The sequence below is a fragment of the Equus caballus genome, chromosome 2 (genome assembly GCF_041296265.1).
Source record: "Equus caballus isolate H_3958 breed thoroughbred chromosome 2, TB-T2T, whole genome shotgun sequence".
In the NCBI taxonomy this organism is placed as follows: domain Eukaryota; kingdom Metazoa; phylum Chordata; class Mammalia; order Perissodactyla; family Equidae; genus Equus; species Equus caballus.
In genome coordinates this window covers 32,503,882-32,531,748 of record NC_091685.1, presented here as the reverse complement: position 1 = coordinate 32,531,748, position 27,867 = coordinate 32,503,882, and the positions used below count along the sequence as shown (strand labels likewise).

Sequence of the window (27,867 nt, the reverse complement as noted above, 5' to 3'; positions counted from 1 at the left end):
TAAAGAAATAATCATTTTATCGTGCATCAGGCTATTTCATGGGGATGTCACAATTGCAAGGAGCCTAGTATAAAAATTGGAGGATGGGGTGGGGGCAGCAGAGAGGGTAGCAGCATCCAGAGCTGGGGCTGATCCAGCCCTAGGCCTCAGAGGACATCACTTTTGCCTTGTGGCAAGACTAGTGGAGAAGGTTTCGGGCAGGACTTGGACCCTCTGGCCAGCTTCCAGAGTGGGTGGACTGTGTCAGGCCTGTGCTGGTTCCTTCTCTATTTGGGACAGTTTGGAGGGGGGTGTGTCCAAGGAAACTCCATTCTCCTTGGCTGTGGATCCCTTGGGGCTTTGGGGTACTGGTAGTGGTAGGGCAGGGCAGAGGTTCCTAGAATCTAGTCTGCTTCCCTGAGGTTCCATCCTTACAGCTCCAGGAGGATCAGCTTTGAGGAGCTCCCTGGCAGGTGAAAGGGTGAAGCCTACCAACAGGCACAGACCGTCTCCATTCTTCCTGGGGCAGTACGCATCCTACCAGCACCCAGCCTAGACCTACTCTTCCGCTGCTTCTGAGGACAGGACCTGGGGTGGAGGAGAGTGGCTCAGCCCTGGCTCTGGAGAGGGAGTGGTCTCCACTGCCTCCTGGTTTGGGTCTGGTCTCTACCAGTGAGGGATAGTATTTTCCCTGGCACTGAGCGGATGGCTGAACAGAGCCCGCCAGAGGAGTGGTAAGCCCAGCTGGGCAGCTGTGGGGACACTCTGTCGGCTCAGCTTTCATCCACATCAGAGCCTTCCTGCCCCAAGATTATCCCCACATTGAAATGTGGCTCCAGCATCTCACTTGGTTTTGGCCTTCTTCTTGGATGGACATTGAGCAGAGAGCTTGCCGGGGGGCCAGGGGTGTTGACCCTTTCTTCCTGAGGGAGCCAACACCAGGAGGCACAAACCACAAGGCCTGGAGGAGAGCTTATACCGGCTGGAGCCCATATTCTGAATCTGGGATTTGAATTCAGATGCTGAACCCTGGAGCCAAAAGCCTAGGGGCTGAGAACTTCCAATGGGAATCCCAGAGCTCAAGACCTTAAACCAGGAGCCTAGAGCCCCACTGTGAGGGCAGCTTGGAGACTGGGCTGACAGCGACTTCCTCTGGTGGTGGCGAGCCCACCTGAGAAGCACTTGGGTCGGGCCAGGTCTTGTGTGCATGTCCTGCTCACAGAAGTTTGGGCTGGGCTCCTGACGGTTTGGCTGGTGCACAGGGGCAGGCCTGGGCTGCTGCTGCTGCCCCTGGGCGCCTCTTCTTCAGTACCCATGGTACCGGGGGCCAGGGGTGTCTTAGCTGCTGAGACCTCACTTCGTCAGCCTTCTAGCTGTCTACCTCTTCCCTCAGAGCCTGCTCTGCCCTCAGGACCCATGTGAGCTCTAGCTCAGCCTGTAGTCTGTGGCTCTTGCTGCTTCCTGGCCCCTCTTCCTCCAGCGAGGGCCCCCTCCCCAAGACTCAGACCTCCAAAGAGACCTGCAGTTTCTGGGTTTTTGGGCACAGGCATCCAGGAGGAATCTTGACTAGAGGGCTCTTCTGGCTCTGCCTCTGCACCCAGCTTGCTTGGGGCCCCTGCTGAGCACTGCCCTCTCTGCTGTAAAATGGGCACAAGCATCCCAGGACTGTTATGGTCGTCCAGTGAGATGGCTCAGTACAGGGCCTAGAACATAGTTTTTGCTGAATACATTTGGTGAATGAGTGAAATAATAGTTGGGAGAGGGCTTTTTTGCACGGCCTTTCCTGCATGTGTGATTTCCATTCCTAGCTTCACAGAGGAGGAGCACCGTGAAGAGGAGACACACGGGGCATCACTGCAGAGGATCGGCAGCCTGTACTCCTGCCTGGAGGACCAGGCAGTGGGGGGTTCCGTCTTTGAGGGGGATGCTGGGCGGGCTGGCTTTGGGGTGGCACTGTAGCCTTCTCTTGCCCTCATCTCACCTGCTCTTCCTGCCTGGAAGGTCTCACAGAGGTTGAACCTCCAGTGGCTCATGGAGGGCTGAAATTGACCCTTTACCCTTGACCTGGTATTTGCCCATTCCCTTTCCAGGGGGCTTCAGAGACAAGGCTACCAGGCTGAAGCTGCCAGGGGTTCGTGTGTATGTGTGGGTGCAACTTCCATCAAGATGGCATCGATTTCCCCTGCCATAGGGCCACTTCTTAGATGGCAGGGTCAGTAGGCATGTGGCTGTAACACTCATTACCCACCTTAAGTCTGCAAGTAGAAAAATGCATACAGATAACAACTGAGTGGTCAGCAGCAGCCACATGTGGACAGCCAGAGGCATGAGCAAGGTCCCTTTGGTCAGTGGCAGCCACGAAGGCCCAGGCTTCAGGGAGGCCTCGGTTGGTGCCCTTGGGGTTGCCTGCCTGGTTTCGGCAATAAATAACATGAGGACCCAAAAACCAAACCAAAACAAAAAATACAACCAGTATCTTTTGGGGTAGGTGGTGGGGGACTGTTTAAATTATCGGCCTTCCCTGGGCCACTAGGTGGTTGCTGGGCACAGGGCGGGGCGGCAGTCACCGGCACGTGTGCAGCTCCACCAGCCGCTGGCACTGCCGGCACTTGACGAAGCAGCACCAGTGGAATTTGCAGCTGCAGCGCTCAGCCAGCTCCACCTGAGCTGTGTGGAAGCCCCGGCCGCAGCATAGCAGCTCGCAGCCATCGATGGCCTTGGACGTCTTGTTGCAGGTGCGGCCCCTCGTGCCCAGCACACCACTGCGCACGTCCTGCTCGCAGAAGTCTGGGCTGGGCTCCAAGTACACCAAGTCCTCGTCCGTGTGCGGCTTGAACTGTGCATTGCGAGGCACCAGCGCCCTGGAGGAGCCCACACGGCGTGGCTCCACCTCGGTGGCGCCATCAAACTTCTCCTTCAGTGCGTGGCCCACCTGGCGGAAGGGCGGCACGGCTCGCCAGCACGTCTTTACCTCGCAGGAGCCCGACACCCCGTGGCACTTGCACTCCACCCGCATGTGTGTCAGGATGGCCTGCAAGGGATGGGAAGGAGAGAGGGGCCATCAGGAGATGTCAGGGGAGGCTAGGGAGGTGTCTAGGGGGCAGACAGCCAGAGCACACCTGGGGGGATGCCGCAGAATTGGAGAAAGATTTATTGTCACGCTTCCTCTGCAGTAAGCTACTCGTGTATGCCATGGTGGGCTGGTAAGCTGTGTTGGGGACAGTTGAAGAAGGTACCATCCCTGTCCTCGAGGCACTTGGAGTTGATGGAGGAGAGACATTTTAAAGGATAGTGTCACATGAAACACTGAGTGACAAATGACATGATGGGGAACATGGCTGCATTGAATCTGCATGGGAACCTTGAAGAGTAGGTATCAAGAAGGCAGATGGTGTCATAGTTAAACACATGATCTTAGTGGTTCAAATCCTAGCTCTGCTACTTATTAGGGGGTTGTGTGTGTGTGACAGAGGGATGGAGACACACACCTCTGTACATATATGTGCATAGGTGGGGGCGTGTTGGGGATGTGTGTGGTGCATCGCGGGCCACCCGTGCTGTTCTGTGACACCTACTCACCTGTCTGCTTCTCCCCCGCTGCCCCGTACCCCACCGGCCGAGAGGAGTTGCCTGGTGCTGGTGAGAGCCTGGGCAAATGTTTTCTGAGCGGCATGTGGGTAGAAGAGTGGGGACTTGGCCGAGCCCACCCCTGCCCTAGTGGTTACAAGGAGGGGACGCGCCTCACTACCTTCCTGCCAGCCTCGTTGTTGTGGAGGTTCATGAGGGCCCGGCTGGACGAGGCCCCCTTGCTTCTCTCCCGTACGTCCACAAACGACTGTGAGAAGGCCACGCCGTAGGCGATGTTGTCCGAGCATCCTGACCACTGGAAGCCTGGGGCGTGGTGGGCATGGGGGCCACGGGTGAGCGAGGGCCATGGCCCGGGCCCCTGCCCTCCCGCTATGCCCTCCTGCCTCCTGCACTTACCCTGTGGGCTGACCCCGTGCACTGTCCGGTCACAGCCACACTTTTCCAGCTCCCCACTGCTGCATGCCCGCGTCACCGCAAAGGCCACACCTGCTGAAGAGATGGCGTACACGAAGGCCGCCTCCCGAGTCCCTGTGGGAGGCAGAGGGAGGGCAGGGCTGGGTCCCAGGGCTCCTCCCCAGCACCCTCCTTTTCGAGGGGAGGGGTATACAGGCCTTCTGGACATGGAGGCGCACGAGAGAGAGAGGCAGGTCAGCCCTTTGGGACAGGGCACACGTGCTGGTGCTTAGTCCTACCGTACCAATGGCCTTGCCTTCCTGCACACTGGGCACTGCCCTGCGGTCCTCGTGCTGAGCGTGTCATCCTCACGGCACCCCGGGAGCTAAGTCCCATTATCGTCCCCATTTTACAGAGAGACTATTTAGCTTGTCCCAGATCACACAGGACGTGGTTGAGCAGCCCGGCAGCCCAGCTTCGTGGCTCTTAGCTCCGGTGGGATACTGTTCACACAACCTCTCCAGAAGACTGGTGATGTTAGCATCGTTTTGTGGGAGACAAGATGGGGTCGGAGAGGTGAACTGACGTACTGAGACTACAGAGCTATGAAGGAGCAGAGCTGGACTCCCAACCCAGGTCTGGTTCCCTCTCAAACCTGTGTTTCCCCACAGCCCCGGGCCCTGAGGGGTCCCTCCGCCCTGTGGTCCTGCCCCAACCCTTCCTGCTGAGGCACGGCCCATTCCTGAGACCGTCTTGCTTCCTAAACCTTTAAAAAGAGTAAATCGTAATAACATCGGCCCCCACTGTTGACCACCACTGCCGATGAGGGGTGCTACCTGTGGCTGTGAGCGCCATCTGTGCCCATTTCACAGACAGCGCAGCGCAGGTTTGGGCAGGGGAGGGGATCTGGTCCCAGCCACCCAGCCAGGAAGTGACAGAACCAGGGCTCAAGCACAGGTCTGTCCATCTCTGCCGCCTGTTCTTTCCCTTCCGCCCCATGACTGCTCAGTGGTTCTATTTTGGTGCCTGCCCTCGTCCCTTGCCTGAATGGGTGTTTTTATCCTCCTAGGAACTGTGCCTCAGGGGGTGTAGCTGCTGTGAGCCTCTTTCTGGGGATGTGGGTGGTGGGAGGGAGTGTGTTTGTGTGTGTGCCTGTGTGTGTGTATGTGTAGTGCATGTGTGCGTGGCTGGCTGGGTGTGTGACCAGACAGGCCCTGCTCCTCTCCTGGGCCCTGTGAGGGCCTCTGTGTGCCCGTGACTGTCCTTCTGTCTCTTGCTGGAGTGTCTGTGTCCGCAGGAGTGGAGGGGGCAGGCTTTGGCCCCGTGGTTGGCAATTACCTCTGTGACACCCAGGCCTGTGCTCTCGGCCGCCCTGGGGAGCAGTCGCCGTGGTCAGACGGAGACAATCACCTCCTCTGTGCCCGTGTCTGTGGACAGGCAGTAGAGGCTGAGCGCTGGGGCGGGGGGCAGCTCAGGCCTGATGGCTCAGGACGCCCTGTTCTTGGTTCGGCCCTTGACCTGAGGATACTGCCCACCACCCACTCTCCACGGCCCACCCTCTGCCCTGGCCTGGCCATTTGGGGCCAGCATCAGGGGGCTTGGCTGGAGCCACGGGGGCCTGAGATGGAATCCTCTACAAGTTAATCGAGGTTAATAGCAGGATCATGTTGGTTGGTTTTGTGCTGTGGCCGCCCAAAGAGAGACGACTTTAGTTTCTGGTATTTCTGGTATTTCCAGGCCTGAACCAGCACAAATCGTTGCCCCAAAGACCAAGGGGGAAGGGAAAGCAGGAGATAGGGCGGATGGGACCGGTGGGGCAGCCCCAGCTCTTGGCCTGGCAGCGTGCTTCCTCTGCCTCTCTGGGCTCTCAGGCTGTGCCTGGCCCACCCCAAGCTTTGGGCTCCCCTCCTCCCTGAGTGCTAGTGGCCCCAGGGTGCAGAGGTCCCTGTGAGCTTGCTCAGGGAGACCTCTGCCTCATCCGCAAACCAACGTCCATCTGCCAGGACCCCAGGGGCCCCTTGCCCTGGCCTGGGGGACAAGGACGCTATGGTTTTCTCAGCTTGGGAGTGGGCCTGAAGGAAGAGACGCTGAAAGAAAGATAATAGGAACAAGAACTAAAGCTTATAGCACGCTTACTTTGTGCTGCACACTGTCCAAGGACTTTATATAATATATATACTCCTCACAACAACCCTATGGAGTGGAGACTTCTAACCCTTATTTTACAGATGAGGAAACTGAGGCACTCAGTGGTAAGGCAACTCGACCAGTAATACCCAGCCAGCAAGTGGTGGAACCGGAACTTGACCTCAGACAGCCTGGCTCCAGAGCTTCCAACCTTGACGTTATCCTGCCTCACGGAGCCCAGAGCCGCCAGGATACACACATAGTCCATCTCTTCCCCCTGTCCCAGGTGTGAAGCCAAGAAGGGCGTCCTAAATCTCACATGTGGTAGGACAAGTCCAGTTCTGCAAAGGGTTCTTCACTGGGGAATGGTGGGCAGTTGGCCTGTGCCCAGCGCATGAGGCCCCAGAAGGCCTGGCGAATGTGGCCAAGCCACCATGTCCCTAAAACCAATGGCAGTGATTTCTCCAGCCTTTTCTAACTGGCTCTGGGTCCCAGCACTTCGACTCCAGTGCTGTGGCTCCTCCTGGCTCTTCCTCTTTGCCTGGGGGCCCAGGCTGAAGCCTTGCTCGCTGGGCATCTGGCAGAGACTGTGGGACATAGAAAAAGGGTAGTGGTGCACCTGCAAATGTAGCAGAGGGGAGTTCCCCAGCGACGTGGTAGATAACTGCTCCCAGGTCAGGGGGGTTGCCTACTCCAGCTGCAGGGGGAAGACTGTCCTGGCTTCGTCCTCCTGGGACAGCAGAGCTGGGCCAGGTAAGGCAGAGCTTGTTCAGATGCCAGCAGCTGCCCTACAACCTTCTGCCTTTTCTATAAAGCCATTTGCTCCATCCCACACCCAACTCCTTTCTTCCTGCTCTTTCTTCTTCTCATAGTGCCTCCTTCCCTGGCTCCACTGGTCTAAATCCTGCGTGTCCTCTGGGTCCCGCCTCAATGCCATCTTTTCCAAAATGCTAAGGCTGCCTGGGGCTGGGAATCCAGAGTTGTCCTGTGCATCCAGAGGGCCTACTATGTGCCAGGGCCTTTCCATATGTCATCTAAGGCTCATGACCACCTTAGCAACCAGCTCTCTCCAGCTCTGCTCTATGGAGTTTGAAAAAGTGAGGCTCAGGGGCTCATCTAGGGTCCCTCAGCCAGTCAGTGGCCACGTAGACATTGGAATCAAGGCCTGTCTGACTCCAGGCCCGTGCTCTTCTTAGCCCATTGCATACAATGTCTCTCCCGATGTTGGAAGGAAGGATGTTTGAGCAGGAAGGAGTGTTTGGAGGGGCATCAGCTGAGGCTGAGTTGGGCTGGAAGGGAAGCCATGGCGTGGTGATCCCCTGGGAACCAGGCGGGTGTCCTGAGGAAAGTGCTGTTCTGAGCAGAACTCCCATGTTTTCAAGGCAGGCCCAGCGGGAGTCCTGGTGGGGGGGGCAAGACAGGCTCTGGTCTCTGAGAAAGACATTGTCCCCCGTCCTCTCCCATCCCTGCCCCTAGCTGGCCTTTCCAGTTTCCTTTGCTCTCTTATCTGCAAAATCTCACCTTTTCTTGAAACCACCTCTGGGAAGCCTCTTTGGATTTAAGAGACAATGTAGGACAGGGAAAGAGTAACGGCTCTGGAGCTGGACACAGCTGTAAGACTTGTAGCAGTGGTGGGACCTTCCTCTCTGGGCCTCATTTTCCCAGCTCTCACATGGGGATAGCAATGCTGCCTGGCAGGCAGACCCTAGCACTTCTCCCGTGTCTCCCTCCCACCCTCACGGACCTCCGGGACTGCGGCGTTCTCGCTGGCCTACCTGCCACAAGCAGTCAGAATCGAGCCGAAAACCATTTTATCTTCTAAGTGTTTTGTGTGTTTGTCTGGCCTCTGCAGCCAGACTGGAACCTCCTGGGGCCCGGCTGTCCCTCATCCTTCTCCTCTGCCCCCTAGGTAGCATGGAACAGGAGCACTGGGCACGGAGCAGACGCTTCACAGCTACTTGGAGCCAGGGGTGGGTATTGGGGAAGAGCCTGGCCACTCAGCCGGGCAGGCCTGAGATCCAGTCCCTGCTCCACCACTTCCTAGAGGTGTGATTTCAGTTCTCTTGTCCAGAGAATGGGGCTGATCATGGTACTGACCTCATCAGGTGGTTATGACAATCTAAGGGGTAAAATACAGGAAGTCCTGCGTGCAGCCGCTGGCACACAGCAGGCGCTCGAGACACAGTGGCCGTTGTACTACAGTCGGCTGATTAATGCCATTTGATTCATTTTCTAGCAAATGTTGGTGGGGCACTGACACTCTGAGGGTCCGTCAGTTGACTACGTCTTGTCATTGGGCTAAAGCTTCCTTAGGGCAGAGGACTCCTCCCTTGCCGCTCCCTCTCCAAACATTTATTGATCGCCTGCTGTGAGCGAGGCCCTATGCTGCACACGAGGGACACCGAGGAAAATGTTTCCTCAAGGAACTCCCACTGGCAGAGCGCCTCTGGGGTGCCCCCTCCCAGACTTCCTGTAACTTATCTGATGGCACCAAAAGACTGGCCCGAGAGGTTGCCCCGAAGGAAGGCCCGGTCTCTCCCTCCCTGGGTCCAACATGATGCCGACATTGAGGACAAAGGGGAGAACACAGGTTTTAGTGAGCCACAGCCCAGGACTGAGAAGCACTCACTTCTTCAATCCAGCCTGATGTTATGGTCAGTGAGGCGTCCTAGACGTTAGACACGGGGGAGTGGAAGGACAGGCCTGGGGTCAGTCTCCGCTTTGCTACGGCCAGTACACCACACTGCCTCCCAGCCATGGCAGCCAGAGCCCAAATGGGCCTCGGGGTTCAGGAAGTCCCCTCTCGGGACAGGGTCACAGAGGCGGATGTGAAGAGGCAGAGGCGACCCCGTGCTATCTACAGAAGAAGGGAGCAGGAGAAGAGGAGTCGGGGTTGCCGCTCTGGCCTCCCATCCTGCTCAGGCTGGCCCACTCGGAGCCAGCATGACCTGCTCCCTGTGACCTTGAACCTTCGCCAGGCTCTACGGCCTCTCCCTCCCACCCTCAGACCCTTTCCTGTCATTCAGCAGGTATTTACCAGTTAACCCCCAGGTGCAGGCTCTGCTCTGCATTGGGATCCAGTAGGGACTAACGCACAGACACTGCCCCAGATGCCAATTTGACCAAATTTAAGCCTAGAGCACGCAGTTTGGCCCTAACTTACATATCGTCCTCAGCAGTCACCATTATTTCCCTGTCCTCAGTAGGCCAGGAGCAGGGTGGCCTCCACTGCTTGGGGGTGGAGGCTATGAGACGTCGGGCAATGCTAGCAGGAAGAGAGCTGCCCCCTCCCTGGGGGTCTCTGTGGGAATCAGCCCTTCAGAGCTGCGTCTCTCTGAATCCTCATGGGAATCCCAGGAGGCTGGTCCTGGGATGGTCCCCACTTTATAGGGAGGAGGAAGCTGAGGCTAGGAGAGGGGAAGGACCTTGCTCAAGATCTCACAGGCAGGAGTTGGCAGGTCCTGGATCTGAGGGTGTCACCACCCTCTGCTTGCTGAGTCTCCTTTCTTATCTGTAAAATGGGAACAATACTACGCACACAGAATTGTCGTGAGGGTGACCTGAAGCAAGACAGCACACAGGATGTCCTCAATAAATGGGGTCTCATTCTCTTCTCCAAGTATGGCCTGGCTCCTGGGGAGGAGCTGTTAGCTACAACCTTTCCATGTCTGAGGTCGTGACCCCAGCCAGGCAGCTCATGAATTGGCACTGGCCAAGCCCCCTAACCCCGAAAGCTGGGGGCTGCGAGAGAGGCCTGCCTGGACCAGCTGCTGCTGCTGCCACCAAAAACGACAGCACCTGCTGATGACAGACGGCTCTTCTCAGGTCTAAGTGCTGCCATGCATCACGTCACTGAACCTCCATGACCGTGTGAGGTAAGCACATGTGCTGGTCTCATTGATCGGTGAGGACGCTGCAGCTCAGCGGGGGAGGTCACTCGCCCAAGGTCGTGCTTGCCCATGCTCTTGGTCCAGCTGCCTCGTCAACCCCGGGCTTTCAGAGAGCAGCGCTGTGCCCTCAGGCCTTGGGATGGACAAGGCTCTTCTCTTGTTCAGTGGAGACAAACTAAGACTTTTCCAAGAGGAAAACGAAAAATAGAAAAGCGAGGAGATGGAAGGAAGGGAAGAGCTCAGATTCCTCCTCCAAACACGATTGACATCTGCCCGGTGTGGCTGGCTTGGTGTGAGCGTATCTTGACCCAGCTCCAAGGGGACGGGACGCTTGACCAGGCCACTCAGACTGTAGTCCGGAGCAGGTTCCAGCCAAGCCTGGTAGGATTCTCAGCATCTCCCAGAACTTGCTGAGCCAGGGCTGGCCCCCTCCTTGGTTCCGGCCGCAAACACAGGTGAGGAAGGCACTTCTCAACGGGGTCCCTCACTGGCTTAAGGCCAGCACTGACCCATGCCTGACCTTCTTTGCCCCTTTGAGTCCTTTCCCTGACTTGCTTTCTGTCATAGGATGACATCCACTGATTGTCTCCTCCAAGTCAGACTCTGCACATGCTGGGAGACAGGTAAATGAGACACCATCCTTGCCTCGGAAGAGTTCAAGTCTTAGGGATGGGGGAGGGGAGTGGTGGAGAGAGATATCACAGTTCAGTCTAGAAGGTGTAATAAAAGCTGTGAACACAAATGGTTTAGACAAAGTGCGTGCGTGTGTATTAAGGGGAGAGAGAGAGAGAAAGGGAGAGAGAGAAATTGATAAGGCAAATGGGTTAAAATGTAAACACTTGGTGAGTCCAGCTAAAGAGTATATGGGAATTCCTCATAGGAAAAACCAAGCCCATAGATATAGAGAACAGACTGGTGGTTGCCAGAGATGGGGGTGGGGGGATAGGCGAAATGGCTGAAGAGGGTCAAAAGGTACAAACTTCCAGTTACAAAATAAATAAAGCATGAGGATGTAACGTACAGCATGGTGACTATAGTTAATAATACCGTATGGCATATTTAAAGTTGCTAAGAGAGTAGATCTTAAACGTGCTCATCACAAGAAAAAAATTTTGTACTCTGTGTGGTGATGGATGTTAAGTAGACTTCTTGTGGTGACCATTTCATAATATATACAAATATAGAATCATTATGTTGTACACCTGACACTAATATAATGTTGTATGTTAATTATACCTCAGTAAAAAAAAAGAAGAAAGCAAAAGTAGCCAACTGAATAAACCCATCACCTAGAGATGAAAAGAGTATACGGGAATTCATTGTAGCATTTTTGCAACCTTTCTGTGAGTCTGAAATTATATCAGAACCAAAAATTACCAAAAAAGGGGACAACCCCCCAGCATGAACAAACAGCTTCGGAGCCCAGAGGACAAAGCAACCATCTGCTTACGGGGCTGGGAAACTGTGGAGGAGGGAGCTGCTGAGCTGGGGGAGAAAGAGGGTGGGTATTTGGGGCAGAGGAACAAGCAAGTGCAAAGGCATGGGGGTGTGGAAGGGCCTGGCGCGTGAAACCCTGCTGACCTATCCACCAGTCCCTCTAAGACGCCGCACACCTACTGTGTGCAAGGGGCTTCCTGTGCTCAGGGTCTGTTGCTGGAGCCTAGCATCCGGGCCTCACCAAACCAGGCATCCCTGGGCCCTGGGCATTGGCACTATTGTCCCTGGAATGCCTCCGCTCCCAGGCTGCTCACTGGGTCTCTGCTTCTTCTCCGGAGCAGCGATGTTCAGTAATGCCAAGCATGATCCTGCCTTTTTGGCCTCTGCCAACTCCCAGGAGAATGGCTTCCAAATTTCTATCACAGTTGGTTTCCAACAACATCCAAACGGTTTGCCGCAGCCGAGCAGCCGTAGCCGTCCAGGACCACAGGTGCCAAGACAAAGGTTGGCCCAGGCAATGCCTTCCTGCTGCCTGAGCAAGTCAAAGGGCCCTGTCGGCTGCCGGTGGCTCGGGAGTGTCAGTTTCATGCTCAGGAAGTAGAAAGAGGGCAGCAGGTTCAGAGCACTTCCTCGAGGGCAGCGGCTTGACCCAGTGACCTCTCAAGGAGCCTTCCAGTTGCATGGAACGTTCTCTAGGCCTTGGCCCACCTTCCTCTGTCTTAATGCCCTCTCATATTTCTGGTCCGAGCTGTGGGCCTACCTACTCGGGAAAGCTTTCTCTGAGCACCCAGCCTGGCCAGAGGAGGAGTCCACCCTTGTGCACCCAAGGCCCCCATGACCCCTCCATCACAGTACTTTCTCATGGTGGGCAAGAGCAAGACCCTGGAGCTGGATTGCATGGGTTCAAGTTCTGGCTCTGCCACCTTCTAGTTCTGTGACCTTGGGCAAGTTACTTAACCTCTCTGCATGCCTCAGTTTCTTCATTTGCAATGTGGAGGCCTATCTCAAAGGGCCAGATGAGTTAATATTACTTAAAACACTCGAAAAAGTGCCTGGTCCCTAGTTAGTGCTATTGGTGTGTAAGCCACTACCCCTCCTGAGTGGTGGCTGTCAACTGGACTGGGAGCCCGGGAGGGGAGGAGCTGGCGCTGCGCTTCCCTGTGTCTCAGGCTGGGTGGGCATGGTGACCCTCTCAATGTGGTTCGTCAAAGGTGCAGACAGGTGAGACGGCTTAGCTTGCATACAGGAGGCCCAGTGCTAAGGTGGAAACAGCATGGGGCTGGGGGTCTGGAGTCCCAGCCTGAACTCTGATTCTGCTGTCCACCCTCTGAGGAGCCCTGGCCACTCCATCCTTTTCTCTGCCTGCGCCTCAGTTTCTTCCTCTGTAAAATGGGGGTGGGAGCTCCAGTGTGGAAACACTGCACACTGTTGAGTGCTGCTCAGCACAAAGAACAGCATCCCCTCTGCTGGCCCTCCCACCTCAGACTCGGCCCGCCTGGATCCTGCCCCTCTCCCTGCATTCTTTATGCCCTCGCCTGAGCAGAGTGCTGTTTTCACTTGATAAATGACAGAATAATTTGTCCGGCCACTCACAAGCATTCCCCACCCAAGGAAATGTGGTCTCGCCCGGGATCCCCTGGCCCGGGGCCCACACCCCAGCACCGCTGACTCCCCCAGCGGCCCCCCACGAGCCCCTCCCTCACCTTGCGTCACCACCTTGCCGAAGACGGGCAGGGAGTCGAGCGTGGAGCAGTTCCAGCGCCGGTTCCGGAACTGGTACTGGCACTCCTCGATGGCCAGCTGGGCGCCGCGGCGCACGGAGTCCATCACCTCCAGGTTCCGCTTGCACATCTGCACCTGCCTCTGAATCAGACCCTTGAGCTTCTCGCAGGTCTCCTCCTCGGAGATGCTCCCCACCGATGACAGCTTGGCCAGGTACCTAGGGAGAGGATGGTGGGGGTGGGATGGAGTGCAGGGCCCCTTCCCTCCTCTTTCCACTCCCAGAACGAGCCCGTGCCCAGCCCAGGTCTCTGAGAACTGACTTGTCCCTGAGAGGGGTCCTGGTGGTCAACTTCTCTGGATCCAGTGACAGGCACTGTTGCCCGGCTCTTGGGGCTGGAGAGGGGAGTGCTGTCTTGCACAAGAAGGCCTCCACCTCGAGTCTGCTGAAGCAGACAGCACCCTGGGAGAGAAGCTGATAGAGGCCCCATGGGATCCCTCCCTGCCCCGGGTGGCCCCTGCACTAGTGTCTGTGCCTTAATGTTACCCCAGACCTGGCCCCTGACTCAACCCCTTCATGTCGAGGATGCCCTTGAGCTAGGAGGCTGGAGCCACTGTCTGTCCTGGCGTCTCTCTTTCCCCACTCCCAGGCAGGGACCCCAGTGACCTAAGCCCACCTATAAGGTCAAGATCCTCACTGCCAGCCGCATCCCAGGGCCACCAGATGGAAACCAGCATCAGTGCTGCAGCCCTTGCGGGTGGGACAGTGAAGGCAGTGAAGGGCTGGGGACAAGGGATGGTCAGTACACAGGGAGTGGTGGGGGCTGGGGACTTCAAAAACAAAGTGTGCCAGGCTCTCCCCTCAGCCCCTGGAGTTTTTTCAGCCTGAAAATGGGGCACCAATTCTGGCTCACTTCATAGGGTTATAGCGAGGATCACAGTCTAGATGAGGTAATTGATGTCAAGGTGCTCTGGGAGCAGACACACGTGGGGAGAAGGAGCTTTAATGAACCCATTTCAGCGGAGGACGGGAGAGAGCACCACAGTTCATGAACACCTACCGTGTGCCGTGCACAGTGGCGCACACTTCATCCTGTTGCATCCTCACCCCAAATCTATGAAGTGATAATTATCATGCCCATTTTATGGATTCCAAAATGAAGGCTAAGAAGATGATGTGCCCAAGGCCACACAGATAACAAGTGCCAGAGCCGAGCTTCAAAGCCTGTAAACCCTTCCTCCTGCCTGTCCTCCTCCGTGGCAGGTTGAGGGGCCTGGGAAGCCTCGGCCCCGCCTAAGGGTGGGCACTTTGAGCTCTGGGCCAGGAGGCAAGGAGGTCCGGGGCAAGACAAGAATTGCTCGCTGAGGTAGGAACAGAGCCGGAGAAAGGCCCTGTGAGGAAGAAGTGGTCTTCACCGGAAGGAGGTGTGCATTAACTGAGCACCTACCAAGTGCCAGGTAGGTTTCAGAGGGGTGAAATGACCGGCTCAATGTCACCTGGCTTGTGAGGACAGACCTGGATTGGAGCCCAGATCCAGATGACCCCACAACTTGTATTCCAACCACTGTCCTTCAGCCGCCGCCCCCACCCCCGGTGTCCCTGGCCAGGGCCAAGTGCAAATAGTAGGCACACAAGTGGCAGCCCGATGGTGGGAGGAGAGCTGAGTGGTGACTCCTCTCCTCCTGCCTCCCTTCCCAGCTGTTCAGAGGGAGATGCATCTGCTCACCTCCCAGGGCAGGGCTGCCGGGGCTGCCTTCCAGGTTCTTGGAGGAGCAGCAGAGTGCGGAGAATCACAAACTTCAGCAACATTCCCTGACAGGTGGTCTGGTTCAGACCCTCATTTTACAGGTGAGCACAGAGAGGGAAAGGGGCCTTCCCACTGCCTCCCAGGAGGGAACTCAGACCCTGGCTCTACCCTCAGCCTCAGCCACACAGATCAGCAGCTCTGAACAAGAGAGCCAGAGTCCTGCTGTTCCTGACTCTATAGTGAACCAGCACCCCCCCCACCCTGGGGCTTGGCCTGCAAACTGGGTCTGAGGGGGTGCTTTCTAGGGGGGAGGTGAAGAGGCCACTGAATCCTAGAAGGGAAGCTGCACAAGGTTCTCGTCCGAAGAAGGATGGAGGAGGAAGGTCACTGCTCTCTGGGACAGTTTCCCCATCTGTAAGGTGGGGAAGACACCACTGCTCCCAACTCAGTCAGGGGCCTATTGTCAGAGCAAAAGGGATGCTGTGTGTGAAAGATGGCCCGACACGGGGCCGAGGCAACGGGCAGGAACTCCACATCTGTTTGTTGAATGAAGGAGTAAATGCATGAATATTGACCAAATAGAAAAATACACAAAAAATTAAATATGGGAAATGTTTATGACGATGATAAGAAGAGCCGACTGTTATGGAACTTAGTCAGGACTGGGCTACGTACTTCACTGACATTATTGCATTTATCCTCTCAGCAAGCCAACGAACCCCTGTTTTATAGAGGAGGACACTGAGACACAGACAGGTTAAGCAATTTGCCTTGTGCACAAGGTCACACAGCCAGTAAGAGGTGGAGCCAGGACTTGAATCTGGCTTTGCTGGACTTCAAAGCCTTTGGTAGAGACAAAGAGCCGCCTTTTATGCGGCTCAAAGACTAGAATTGACACGAGTGGGCGGAAGCTGCTAGGAGCTGGGTTCGTTCCACCTAAGGATGCTGCCAAGGTACAGATGGTGGGCTGCCTAGTGGTTGCTGAGCTCTCCATCCCCAGAGGTGTGCAAGCAGCAGCTGGATTCTATTAGTCAGGCCTGTGGGTTGGACCAGAGTGATGGTTCTCAAATCTGACTGTGCACAGAAACATTTGTGGGGCTTGGTGAAAGCGCAGGTGGCTGGGCCTCGCTCCAGGTGGGTCTTGGTGGGCATCTGGCCTTTTAACCCATTTCCAGGAGCAGCTGTGAAGCCAGGCTGTGCTGGCCTGGAGAGCACTTTAGGAGAAGCTCTTGAGTAACCACTGGTGATGTTTCCTTCTAAGTCCCAGGGAGATCTGATTCCGGGACCCACTCTCTTCTTCTCTGCTGCATCAGCCGCTGGCTGTGGGGCCTGAGTCTGGCTTTCTTCGTCTAGAAATGGAGATAATGGTTCCTATCCTAGAGGGCTACTGTGAGAAGTTAGCGTGATCTGATGTGGCTGCTGCACCTGGTCTCAGCTGGGCACATTGTAGGTGTGTCCTAACCGCAGGATCTCTCCCTTCCAGGGCAGCAGGAGCGAGTGGGAGGTGGGGGGTCTCTGGCTGAGGCACCCCAATTCCCCCCCCCCCATTGCTTGCCTCCCGGGGGCCTCCCTGACGTCTCTACCAGGTCCTGCCTAGGGGACGCAGAGACTGGTAGTGTCTGGGCAGGAGCCTGAGCCTCTCAGAGGTGAGACAACGGCAGGAAGATGGCTGAGGGGCAGGGAGAGGGTGCATATGGAAGGGGAGGGGCCCAACCTTGCTCCTCAACCCTGCCTGCATGCCCCTCTGCCTCGGACGATGAGGCAAGGGGTCCTCTGTGGAGCTAGTCCCACCTGGCGCTCTTGGCCTGCAGGGGGCGCCAAGAGCCCAGCTACTGGCCATGGGCCAGGTCCACACTTGGGAGGCCACGGGTGAGGGGACAAGGAGCTGGGCTTCAAGTTGGATCCTTTCCTGCTCAGACCCAGGGCTGGCCTCCTTTAGAAGGGGAGGGGGCCCAATCCCCTCTGTGACATGGGGGAACAGAGCTGGCTTGTCCCCATCTCAGCCTCTGCTCCTTCTGCAGCCGGCCAAGGGCCAGGTCAGGCTGTGCTGGCTCCTGGCTTCTCACGAGGGGAGGTATTCAAGGGCAAGCGTTCTCTGGGCAGGAGGAGCAGGCTGGGGAGGCCTGGCTGAGCCACCAACGCACTGTGTGACCTTGGGCAAGTCCCTGCCCCTGTTGGAGCCTGTCTCCCTGGGTTCAATAAACCAGTGGGTCTGTGTGGCCTTTCCCGCTGTCTTCCTTCTACAAACTGGGATTGCAGAGGGGGTCTAAGCCTCAAAGGCCTCCTGGCCCCATGGCGGGCTGATAGATGGAGCCCCTGCCGTTGCAGGAGGAATGAGATGCACCCGAGGAGCCACCCGCTCCCTCTCCCCCAGGCTCCAAACTCCACGAGGGGAGACGGGCTGCAACGACAGCAGCAGGGACTGAGGGGTGAGCTGCTGGGCTGCCATGCCCGTGAGTCACTGGGACAGCTTCCAGGAAGAAGCCGAGAAACCTCTTCTGCTAAGGAGCGTCCCTGCTCCTACGCTGGCACCAATGCCCACTACCCCCAGCCCCTGCCTTCATCTGGCCCAACAGCTGTCCTCTCCCATGCCACAGGAGGCAGAGCTCCACCCCCGTTCCACTTCCCCCAGGTCCCAGGGTCTTGCCTGGGAAGCGCTGGGTGCCAGAGCTGGAAATGGAGCTGGGAGGGGGGTGGAGGGAGTTAGGACACTAGGCCTCACAGGCTGTTGCTTGCACTACTTGCTTGTCTGGTGTCCAGTTAGGGTGCTAGCCTCATTTTACAGATGAGCAAACCGAGGCCTAGAGAGGTGGAGTAACTCACCCAAAGTCACACAGCTAGCGTGCGGCAAAGTTAGAATGCAAACCCCGCTCTGACTGGGAACTCTCTTTCCCCTGTACCCTGGTGTGGATCTGCTCTGTTTGACAGCTGCAGGAGGCTGATGCCACCCTCGGCGTCACGTCCAGCCTGTGGCCTCCTCAGTGCCCAGCACAGGGAGCAGCACGTAGAAGGTGTGCAGAAATGCTTGCAGCGTGAATGGGGGGCTCTGTCCTGACCGGGTCGCCTCTGCTCACCTCCTGGCAGAGTGCTTAGGTAGGGAAGCAGGGGGTGAGGGGGGAGAATGGGGCTGCCTTTGCCTTTCAGTCTGCTGAGGGCTTGGAGACCCTGAGGGGGTTGGCCCAACTGATCCTGGGGGCCTCAGGAATCCCCTCCTCGCACCCTAAGGTGGCTCAACCTTTCCCCCAGAGACACGCATTCCCCTTGCAGACCTGGAGCTGGGCTGGGCTCCAGTGTCGATTGCACAGCCATTTCTGGGGGAGACAGAGAACCTGGGTGTGATCCGTGTCAGCCGCTGCTGGGCCGGGCTGGCCTGTGGAGGGCCGTAACCATCCCTGCTTCTTTTCCCGTTCTGTCGCATTGCCCCAATTTAAGCTTCTTCCTGCCACTGCTGAGTACAGGCTTCGCAATTTGCCACCTGCTGCCCTGGCCACCCAGGACTCCAGCCACCGCTGTGCCATCGATCATGTTACCCTGCCAGCCCAGGCTGCCCTGCTGCCGCTGCCAGCCAGCTCGTGCCCCGGTCTTGTCCAGGGGCTGCAGGTCCCTCAGGCTCCTCCCAGGAGGCCCTCCCCACGCCCGGCCCGTGCCTGCAGCTCGCAAGGCTGGAGGGCCCTGGCCCTGCCAGGGAGATCAGATCCTCTCAGCCACCTGCTGTTTTCATTAGAAACTAAAATTAGCTGGGCTTGTCCCAAGCTTTTCCAGGTTTGCTTGCTTTTTAAAAAAAATATACAAATTCCTAGAGGAAAATCCGCACCTCTCCGACTCCTCCCCGGTTCTTACTCTGCGCGTCAAGAGGAGAGGAGACGGGAAATAGCTGGAGCGTTTGGGAGGCCAAGCAGATCAGTGTCATGGGTCCTGGCCCCGCGGGTGTCCAGGTGGGGGCTGGGACGCCAGCCCAGGCCTCTCTGTCCCCTCCCTCTGGCCTCCCTGCCTGCCTGGGCCACATTTAGAGCCTCCTCACCAGGGAGGAAGGAGGCCAACGGGTGGGAGGAGGAGCCGGAAGGAAGCGGAGCGCCTGCTGAGGAGTGAGCCGCCTTGGGAGACGCGGGCGGCCAGGGGAGCGTGAGGGGGACCAGACCCCATCCAGGACCGTGTTCCCATGGGGGTGGGCGGCAGCTGGCTCCCCAAGATCCTTATCATGCCCCCTAATTGTTTTCAGACCTTTTAACATTTCTGTACCCATGGTCTTAGGATCCTGCTGTCCTCTGTCCCATGGTGCCCCTGTCCGGAGACTCTCATCCCTCAGCACGGCAGGCAGTGTGGTGCACTGTGCAAGGGAGACAGACTGAGTCAGAATCCCATCCCTGTGTTCCCTGAGGGAAGTTACTGAGCATCTCTGAGTCTCAGTGTCTTCATCTAAAGAATGGAGAGGTTAATAGTTCCCAACTCAGGAGGCTTAAATGAATTAAATGGCCATATGGTGGGCATCTTCCCCTGTTGGCAACGTTAGTATCTTATCATCAACATTGAGACGTTTACCATCATGGGAATCATCTTCACTGCCATCTCAAAGACTCTTCATGCCCCTGAGCTGAACCCCCAAGCTGGACTCTGCTGGACCCCAGACCGGTTCTGCTCGTTTCTCTTCTTTTGCTTGGCTCCGTCAGCTCTCTTAGACCTGGGTTCCCAACCCTTTTTTCAGCTGAGCACACTGCGGGGTGGACCACTCCCATCGGGAGCAGTGGATCACCTCGGCCTCCATCCCAAGTGCAGATTTTTGGTGGAATCTCCAGACGGAGCATGCAGAGTTAGAGCATGTTTTTCTGGCCCATCAGTGATTGTGGCCCATCAGGTGGACCCTCCAAGGACTGGAAGTACAAGAGATGGGATGGAGGGGGGATGGTGCTGTTGGATCAGGAGCTGGGGACCCTGGGGTGGGGGAGAGCAGGGAGGGCGGGTCCAGGACAAGCTCAGGTGTGCCCAGGGGACTTGGGAACCATTTGTGGGACTAGATGACAGGAAGGGAGGGACCTTATGTCCCCTGTCACTTGTGCTTTTCCAGCAATAGTTGCATGTTTTAATATATCCTTATTGCAACCATGTAGGGTTGCCCAGGCAGGCATCACCCCTCCATTCTACAGAGGAGGAAAGTGAGGCTCAGAGAAGCGCATGTTGAAGGCCATGCACCCAGTCAGGGATGGTCAAGATTTGAAAACAGGTCACTCTGTCTCCTAAGCCTGGGCTGGCTGTCAGGCTCCAAAGATGGCCCAGGGTACCGAGGGCATGATGGTTTGGCATCAAAAGACAATGACTTGAGGAAAGGGGCTTCATTCTCCCACTGACTGAGTCTTTCTGGAGCCCTAGGTCGTTTCTGAACTACAACGGATGTGTCTGGGCTTCTTTCCGGAGGGAGGGGTGCTGGGGAGGGAGCTGTCTCAGTGGTTCTGTGGCTGCCTGAACTGTGTCTGGGCCTGTGGTCTCTGCAGCTTCGGGGGCCAGGGAAAGAGTTGCTGCCACTGGCCTGACACCCCTGGAGGGGAAGCTAGGGAGCAGCAGCTGGCCTTGGAGACACTCCCAGTGGTTGTGGGGTGGTGGGTGTTGCCTCCACTCTGCCTTTGCCCCAGCTTTAGCATAGCGCTAGAGTTCTCAATGCGTGGGTCCAGTTCACTTCATCTCAAGCGCATTTTCTCAGTTGGGGGAAAATGATGGCCTCTGGGCCCCAAGCCCTGACTCCTATACCTTAGAGCACTATTCCCCTCCTGGCTCCTGGGATCCCTATCTCCCTTTGCTCCCATCCTCAGAAACCTCAGCACCCCCATATTCTGTCTCTTGGCTCCCTAGTTTCTATTATGCCCAGTGCCCTGGTGCCCAGCTCCCCACATTTCATTCCTGAGGGCTCTGTGTCCCCTACTTCCTGTTTGGGAGCCCCCCCCCCCCCCACTTCCCATCTCACAGTATTTGTTCCCAGTAGAGTTGCTCGCTGACTCGGGGCCAGGAATTAGCCACTCAGACCTGAGCCTGGAGGGCCTCAGAGCTGTGCCATGAGGTAGGAATTTCCCTTCTCTCCCTGGGGCAGGTGTGGTTGAGGGGTGAGTGGGTGTCGGATTTAGGGCACTTCCTGATCTTGCCTTGCCCCCAAGTTTGCCATCAGAGAGCTTCTCCCTTGAGGAGACTCACCCAGCCTTTGTCCCCAGAGTGCCTTCCTTGTCCTGGTGGCCACTGAACCGTTGTACTGTCATCCCCAGCTCAGCTGGGGGAGCCCCGGGCTGGGGAGCGGGAGGGACAGGGGAACCCAGCTGAGCTGTCCAGGGCCAGTGCTGGCTTCCTGAGTGAGGCTCATGCTCTGGCACCTCTGGGTTTCCAGTGAGTTCCTCGGCCTTGGTGGATCCCATCTGAAGGCCTAATCCTGGGAGAGCCTGTGGCCAAACCTGCACCCGCACCCCAGCAGGGCAGATGGGAAAACCTTGGTTCCTTCCTCGCTCCCCCTGCTCATCACCTCCAGCAGAGAATGACTGGCTCAGGGTATGGAGCTGCAGGTCTGCTTTCATCTGTGGCAGGGGCAGTTCTGAGAGGACAGTCGGCAGACCTGGGATGGAGTTCTGGCTCTACCACCAATATGCTGGGTGACCCCCAAGTGCCTCTCACAGTGCCTGATGGAGTAGGTCTTGACAAGTCAGCGTTTGACATGATTGAACAGGGAGGGGGTTGAGCTGATCATCCCTGAGAGCCCCTCTAACCGTGAGGTCTGTGAGTCAGTCCTGGATGCCTGGGGGCCAGGACAGCTGGGCACCCCTGACTCAAGAGGAATACCCTGCTGTCTCCAGCTCTTGGGGCAGCGTTCCTGGGACCCAATCCTGCTATGATAGGACTTGTGTGTGAACAGAGTGAGAAATAGGGTCTGAAAGGACCATTCAGAGTCACAGCAGGAAAAAGGCCCCTCTGGTCTCATCAGCAATTTCCTGCTGCTTCTGAGGGGCCTCTCCAAAGCTCCCCCGTGAGCTGCGAGCTCTTGGGAGGTTCCTTCCCTGCTGGGACGGGAGCCCCCCCTTCCACCACCTCCCACCCCCTGCCTTCTCGGACCAGGTCCCCTCCACCGCGGGGGTTCTGACTTGGCTGGGGAACTTGTAAAACATAGTTTGGTTTCAAGTTTGCCAGGAGATGGGGGAGGTGGGGAGGGGTTTGGATGGGGAAAGGGGGAGCTGGTGGGGTCACGGCAGGGAGCGAGCCTTCTCGCGGGTTTGGCCGAATCACAGAAGATGCAGTTCAGGACTCAGAGATAAAACCTGGCAACTCCTGTGGAAATCTGGACAGCAACCACGGGGTCACAGCTCCACCTCCCAGCTGAGTTTGCCGAGTGAAAGCGGCGGCTCTTGCAAGCTCCTTTGGAGTGGGGGTGACTGGAGGGGCCGATGGCGGGCAGCCGTCACCCCCGTCAGCGGCTCCCTGGCTAACTCTGTGCCCGGTTGGCTCAGGCCATGCCCTTCTTTCCAGAGGGAGGAGCAAGGAGAGGAGGCTTGGTGCAAATGCTCAGCTTTCCAAATGCACCCACAGGGCCCAAGTTGGGCGAGTTTCAACAGGTTTGGGGAGCACTGTCTTGTCAGATGCTTGCTGAGTTGCTCAATTGCTAATCCAGGGTTGGGGAAGAAAGTCAAACCATAACAGACAGCTGGGTCGTGACTGCCGCCTGAACAAACCCCTCGGGCAGAGCCTGGTCCTGGGGCCCTGCAGTGGAGGCAGAGGGGGAGAAGGCGCTCAGCCTGGCTCTGCGGGGTCTGCCCAAGCCAGGAGCTGAGGCAGAGCAGCGCATCTGCTGGGTGACGGCCACATGTCCTGACACCTTTGGAACATCTTAGCATCCCCTGAGACTCAGGGCAGTAGAGCGGAGCCTCCCTTCGACTCCAGGTCTTTGAAGATAGGGCACCATTTGACAGCAGCTTAAAACCCTCTGGAATGAACCAGCCCTTCCCTCTTCATCCATCAAATATCAAGAGAGGACCTGCTACATGTCAGACATGTGCCAGGCCCCACGAGGAGGCTGAGAGGTGTCTGTGCCATAGCCTGGGCCTCCAGATGTTTATAACCTGTGGAGGTGAGAAGCCACACGACTGGGCTACAGTTATACATAGTATGAAACAGTTTCATGGGCGGGGATAAAAGCCACGAGATCTGGACACGTGGGAGCGAGTCAAGTTCCAATCCTGCTTCTGATGTGCAGAATGTCCTTGGGGAAGTCACTGCGCCTCTGGGCCTCTGAAGTGGGGCTGAAAAGAATACAGACTCGCTCCTCTGAAAGTGGGAGGGGAGAAGTTACGTGGTTCTAATAGGGTCAAAGGTGTGGAAGTGCTGTGTAAACCGCTGATTCTCAACCACAGGTGATTTTGCCCCCTGGGGACATTTAGGAATGTCTGGAGACATTTTTGGTTGTCACTTGGGGGGGGGGTGCTACTGTCATCTAGTGGGTAGAGACCAGGGATGCTGCTAAACATCCTATAGTGCACAGGACAGTCCCTAAATGTCGATGCTGTGATGTGAGGAGTCCCAAGGTGGCAGGTGTGTTAGTGACTGCGATTCAGTGCCCAGAGCCATGGCAGGAGCTATGAGGGGACTGGTTTTTACTATGTAGAAGGGAGGGAGGGATCCTTTTTATCTGGGGACTAGGGGGACACTTCCTAGGGGAGATAGGCCACGCCTTTACTTGTGGAGCTGGCACTGTACACCTGGCCCGGCTCTGCCCACATCTGGCCCAATGAGTTGTGTCCAGACTCCAGGCCTCAATCTGCCCATGGCCAAGGGCCTTGCACACCCCTGCTAGGCGAGTAGACACACGGGAGCTTGGCCCGGAGATGCACACTTGTGGGGAGTCAGACCCAGTGAAGAGCGCGATGCCTTCCCCGGAGGCACAGATGCTCCCAGAACAACTCCCCTGGCCAGCAGGATTTGCCCATGAGCCAGGCTGTGCCTCGCTGGCTCTGTGAGGCTCTCGTGGGGGCCCTGGTTGAAGAGCAGGGTGGCATCAGCCTAGGATCCTACCTGTGTGACCTGTGTAAGATCACAGGGTAAACAGTGCTGGGGAGCAGCAGCCCGAAGGCCCGTTCTCTCCATCCTTCCTGTAAACACGGACCTGACTCCCCCATCTCACTGAGAGCCGCCCTTGGCTTCCAGCAGCAGTCATGGTTACCATTTCCACCAGTGTGCCTGGCACTCAGCATGCTACATGCATGGGCTCACTCTTACTTCACAACCCCCCAAGGGAGGGTACCATTTTACAGATGAGAAACTTGAGGCTCAGAGAAGTTAAGAAACCTGTCCAAGGTCACTCAGCTGTCTAGCGGCAGACCTAAGTTGGAACTGTGGGCTGTCTGTCCCAGAGACCCAGTTCTTAGCCACTCCACGGGACTATGAGCGCGGCATGGGCTCGCCTAGTGGGCCTCTGCTGGGGCCCCAGCACAGTGTGTGGCTGCCTTTCTTCAGGAAATCCACAACGATGAACATTAGCTTCTCTGTTCCCTAACTCTTCCCAGTGCTTCCATTTGGGGTTCAGAGCAATCTGCTGAGGACTGTGGCCCAGAGGGCGGACGAGGCCCCCGCAAGGCCACCCAGCATGTGAGGCAGAGCTGGGATTGAGACTCTGGTCTCCCAACTCCCAGCACAGCCCCAGTGCCCGGGGCGGGGGACATTCAGAGACATTTCTGAGCCCAAGTCTGCGGCAGAGTCCAGGCCTTCCACTGACGGACCGTTCATCCATCCATCTCTCCCTCAGTGCTGGGAGGTGCCACAAGCTGTCAGCTCGCTCCGGGTGCCAGACACAAGTCTCATCAACAGCTTCCAGCTTCTCTGGGCTTGCCCAGGCCTCAGGCTGCGGCGCCCTCCCAGCTCCAGGCTCCATGCTGCCCAACAGCTGCACCCAGCAGGACACCTGGCCTCCCCGCCGGGCCACCCGCCCTTCTGAGACAACAGACAGCACCGGCTCTTGCAACCGGTCAGCCAACCGGCCCTGGACAGAAGCCTGACTCCAGGTACCAGAAGGGGAGTGGACACGCAGGCCTTGCTCCTCTGAGAGCACTGCCAGCCAGCCCCTTGGGGCCAGACCTCCAGCGTGGCTCACATTTAAAAAGACAGCGCCAGCCACTGTGCCTGGGCAGACATCTGCCTGCCCGAAGCTTTTCCTTCTAGAGGCAGCTTTTGGTTCAGGGGCTTCTGCCATTTACCAGCTAGGTTACTTGGGGCCATTACCTCTGTGATCCCCGATCGTCTCATCTGTGAAGTGGGATTCAGATGTCATCAGGATTTAGATAGTACAGTGGGAGCCATTATAATCATCCCCACTATTGTCATGATTCTGCAGCCTCCAGGCCGAGTCCCCCGCCACTGTGACTGCTCCAGCTCACACTTAATTCTTTCCTCCGGCAGCAGCAGCAGGTACACCGTCCCACCCATCTGTGGGTTTGCTTTTCTCTTGTCATTCTACCTAGACCCCAAGCTCCTCGGACGCCAGGCTGTAACACCTATTTCCCCCAGAGCTGGCCCCATCCCTGGCCCCGGGGATGGAGGTTGATCAATACAAGGCAATTGACCCAGTCTTAGAAAGTGCCCGGAGACCTCTTCTCCGTCACAGCGTCTCTGGGTTTTGGTGAGATCCTGGGAAGTCCCTGTTCCTCCTGCCTGGGACTGAGCAGAGAGACCCTTGGCATGAAGCCCAGGGTGGAGCAGGAGTGCGCTGGGTCATCCGGAGACCTGCTTCGTGGAACCTGAACCATCCCTGTTGCAGAGAACAGGTTTGCCAACCTCTCCTCTCCCTCCAGGCTGCCCCTCCTCACCCCACCCCACAACGGCACAGGCTGGAGAACTGAGCTGTTGGAATTCCCCACGGTTGGCGTGACCCAAAGCTGGGGCTGCCTCCCTGGCTGGGGTTTCGGGCTTGGATGTGGCTAAAGGTGGGTGGTGACACACCTGGGCCACACTGGCTCAACGTTGGGATGGTTTCAGGGAAGGGGGTATGTCACTGCCTGGGATTTGGTGCACCTGGGGCCTCAGTTTCCTCATCTGTAAAATGAGTGAAACACTAGATGCTCTTGAAGGACCTTCCACTGTGGACGTCACCCTTTTGCTTGAAGGCCTGGGTCAGACCCTTGACCTGCCTCTTCTTGCTCTGCCTTTCTGTAGCCCGCGGCGCCGACTGCGTCAGACCAAGTTCTTTCTCTTCCCGATGCTTACGTTCACTTTGGAGACCCCAGCTCTGAACCCATGCTTTCAAGAGTCAGCTCCAGGGACCCCAAACTCCCCCAAGTCCAAGTCAGCACCCCTCCTTGCCTTTGCCACCCAGGCCCTACTCAGAGGCATGGCCTGCAGGAGGCTGATGGCGGTGCCCTGGTTTCTGTACACTTTGCCACTGCCCCTGAAGTGTTAATCAAATTAAGTCTCCAAGAAAAACAAAAGCTCCACAGCCACTTCAGGCTGCCTTGGAGTCGCTCGCTCTCGGAACAGCTGGGAGAATTCCACATCACCTCCGTCCCCCAAGCCCTGGGTGGCTCTGACCCCAACGAACACACTCCTTCCAGCCTGCAGGGCCCCGGCCGTCCGCAATGACCTCATAGCAACAGCCATTGGACACTCGGGGCAATTTCATGGGAGATATTTGTTCTTCGGTCTTGATGCAGAGAGAATTTTTTCCTCTCCCGCGGTCTCCATGGAAACCCCGGCTACACCGTCAGCTACCCCCCTTTTCACCTCATGCTTTTCAGATCAATATTGGAGCTTGGCTCCCCACTGGCTGCCCACAGCGGATGGGGGCAGAGCTCTGGGCAGAAGGAATTGGGGCCAGGGTTAAGCCTGGGGCCCGGGGAACGGTACCGGAGGGGAACGAAGAAAGAGTCCAGGGTCCTCTTGCTTCACTGTTCACCCACTCGCTGAAGCTCATCCCTTTAGAATTGCCCCCAGCGAACCTTCTGTCCCTTTGCAGGGAGTGCCCAGACCCAGGCCCAGTCAAGGAGAAACAGACAGGTCAGCGGTGGTCACCACCCCTCCCTCCTTAGGTGGGACACGGGGAGGTAGGGGCTGTTGTCCTCCTTAAGGGCTGGATGGAGTTTCTTCCTGCCCCAGGAAGAACCAAGGCCAGCCAGCGCCAGCCTCGGGCTCTCGGAGGCCCCGTGTTCTGGTCCCTTCCCTCCTTCTATGCCTGGCTCCCGCCCCCCAAGCAGAAACAGGTCCCTGCACGCCTCCAACCCAGCCCGCAGCGCGGCGCAGCTCCGCACGGGGAACTCGCTCCTGGACTTCTGAGGATTAACCTGCTATTATGACCCAGAGTCCTCCCCCGTCATGGGCTTCCTCGGTGACCTGTCAGCCCTGCCTGGGCTGCGCCCCGCGCCCGGCACCGCACCCCAGCCGCCGCCCCGCGCTCGCACCCCTTGCGCTCCCGGGCGCCCCAGGCCGCCTATGGGTGCAGACGCCGCCGCCACCCCTGCAGCCTCCAGGCTGGGAGCCGGACCCGGGCAGGAGGGGTGTCCAGAGGGAGGCCCGGGCAGTGGCGGCGGCAGCGGAGAGAGCGAGCGAGCCTCGCGTCCCGCGGCCGAGACACCTGCCGGGCGCCCCCGCGCTCGCTGCCCCGCGCCGCCTGGCACCGGCCGCTGCCCCCGGGGCCTGCCCCACCCTGCCCCGCCCGGCCCCCGCCCGGCCCAGCCGGGTCCCGGCCCGACTTACAGCCAGTTGCTCGCGGCGGCCGAGAAGACGGCGAAGACGAGGAGGCGCAGAGAACGCAGGCACGAGCGGGGGCTCATGGTGCTGCCGCGGGCGCCCGGCTCCGGGCAGCGGCGGCGGCCGCGGGGGGCCTCCCGTCGGGGCGGCAGGTGGGCGCCCCGCGGGCGGGCTGGGGCGCGGCGCCGGGCGCGGGCCGGGGCGCGCGCGGCGGGGCTCTGCCTCCGTGCCTGCCGGCAGCCCTGCCCGCTGCTGCGCCCGCTGCCCGGCGCGGACCAGACTGTCAGCGCCGCCCC

The 27,867-nt window shown here is 57.8% G+C and overlaps 1 protein-coding gene across 4 annotated transcripts; it reads right to left on the bottom strand.

Moving 5' to 3' along the window:
• WNT4 (Wnt family member 4) lies at positions 1-27,867 on the bottom strand. Of its 4 annotated transcripts, none has more exons than XM_023635550.2 (5): positions 27,578-27,867; positions 13,118-13,353; positions 3,964-4,095; positions 3,728-3,870; positions 1-3,010 (listed from the first exon to the last, which is right to left on the bottom strand). In XM_023635550.2, the coding sequence occupies exons 1-5, from the start codon at positions 27,652-27,654 to the stop codon at positions 2,543-2,545; spliced, it is 1,056 nt and encodes a 351-aa protein (XP_023491318.1). In that variant the 5' UTR covers positions 27,655-27,867; the 3' UTR covers positions 1-2,542. The 4 variants fall into 4 exon arrangements, with proteins under 4 accessions (XP_023491318.1, XP_023491320.1, XP_070107700.1 ...); XM_023635552.2 differs by lacking the exon at positions 27,578-27,867 and adding an exon at positions 19,103-19,188; XM_070251599.1 differs by lacking the exon at positions 27,578-27,867 and adding an exon at positions 14,861-16,835.

Bases quoted from the DNA above. Each gene is read 5' to 3' on its own strand.
- WNT4 (XM_070251599.1), bottom strand. From the start codon at position 14,943: ATGTTGCTGAAGTTTGTGATTCTCCGCACTCTGCTGCTCCTCCAAGAA. The intron at 4,096-13,117 runs GTGAGGGAGGGG...TGCCTCCCACAG, and splicing joins CGGCAAGGTGGTGACGCAAG to GGACTCGGGAGGCGGCCTTC. The intron at 3,011-3,727 runs GTAGTGAGGCGC...CATCCCTTGCAG, and splicing joins ACAACGAGGCTGGCAGGAAG to GCCATCCTGACACACATGCG.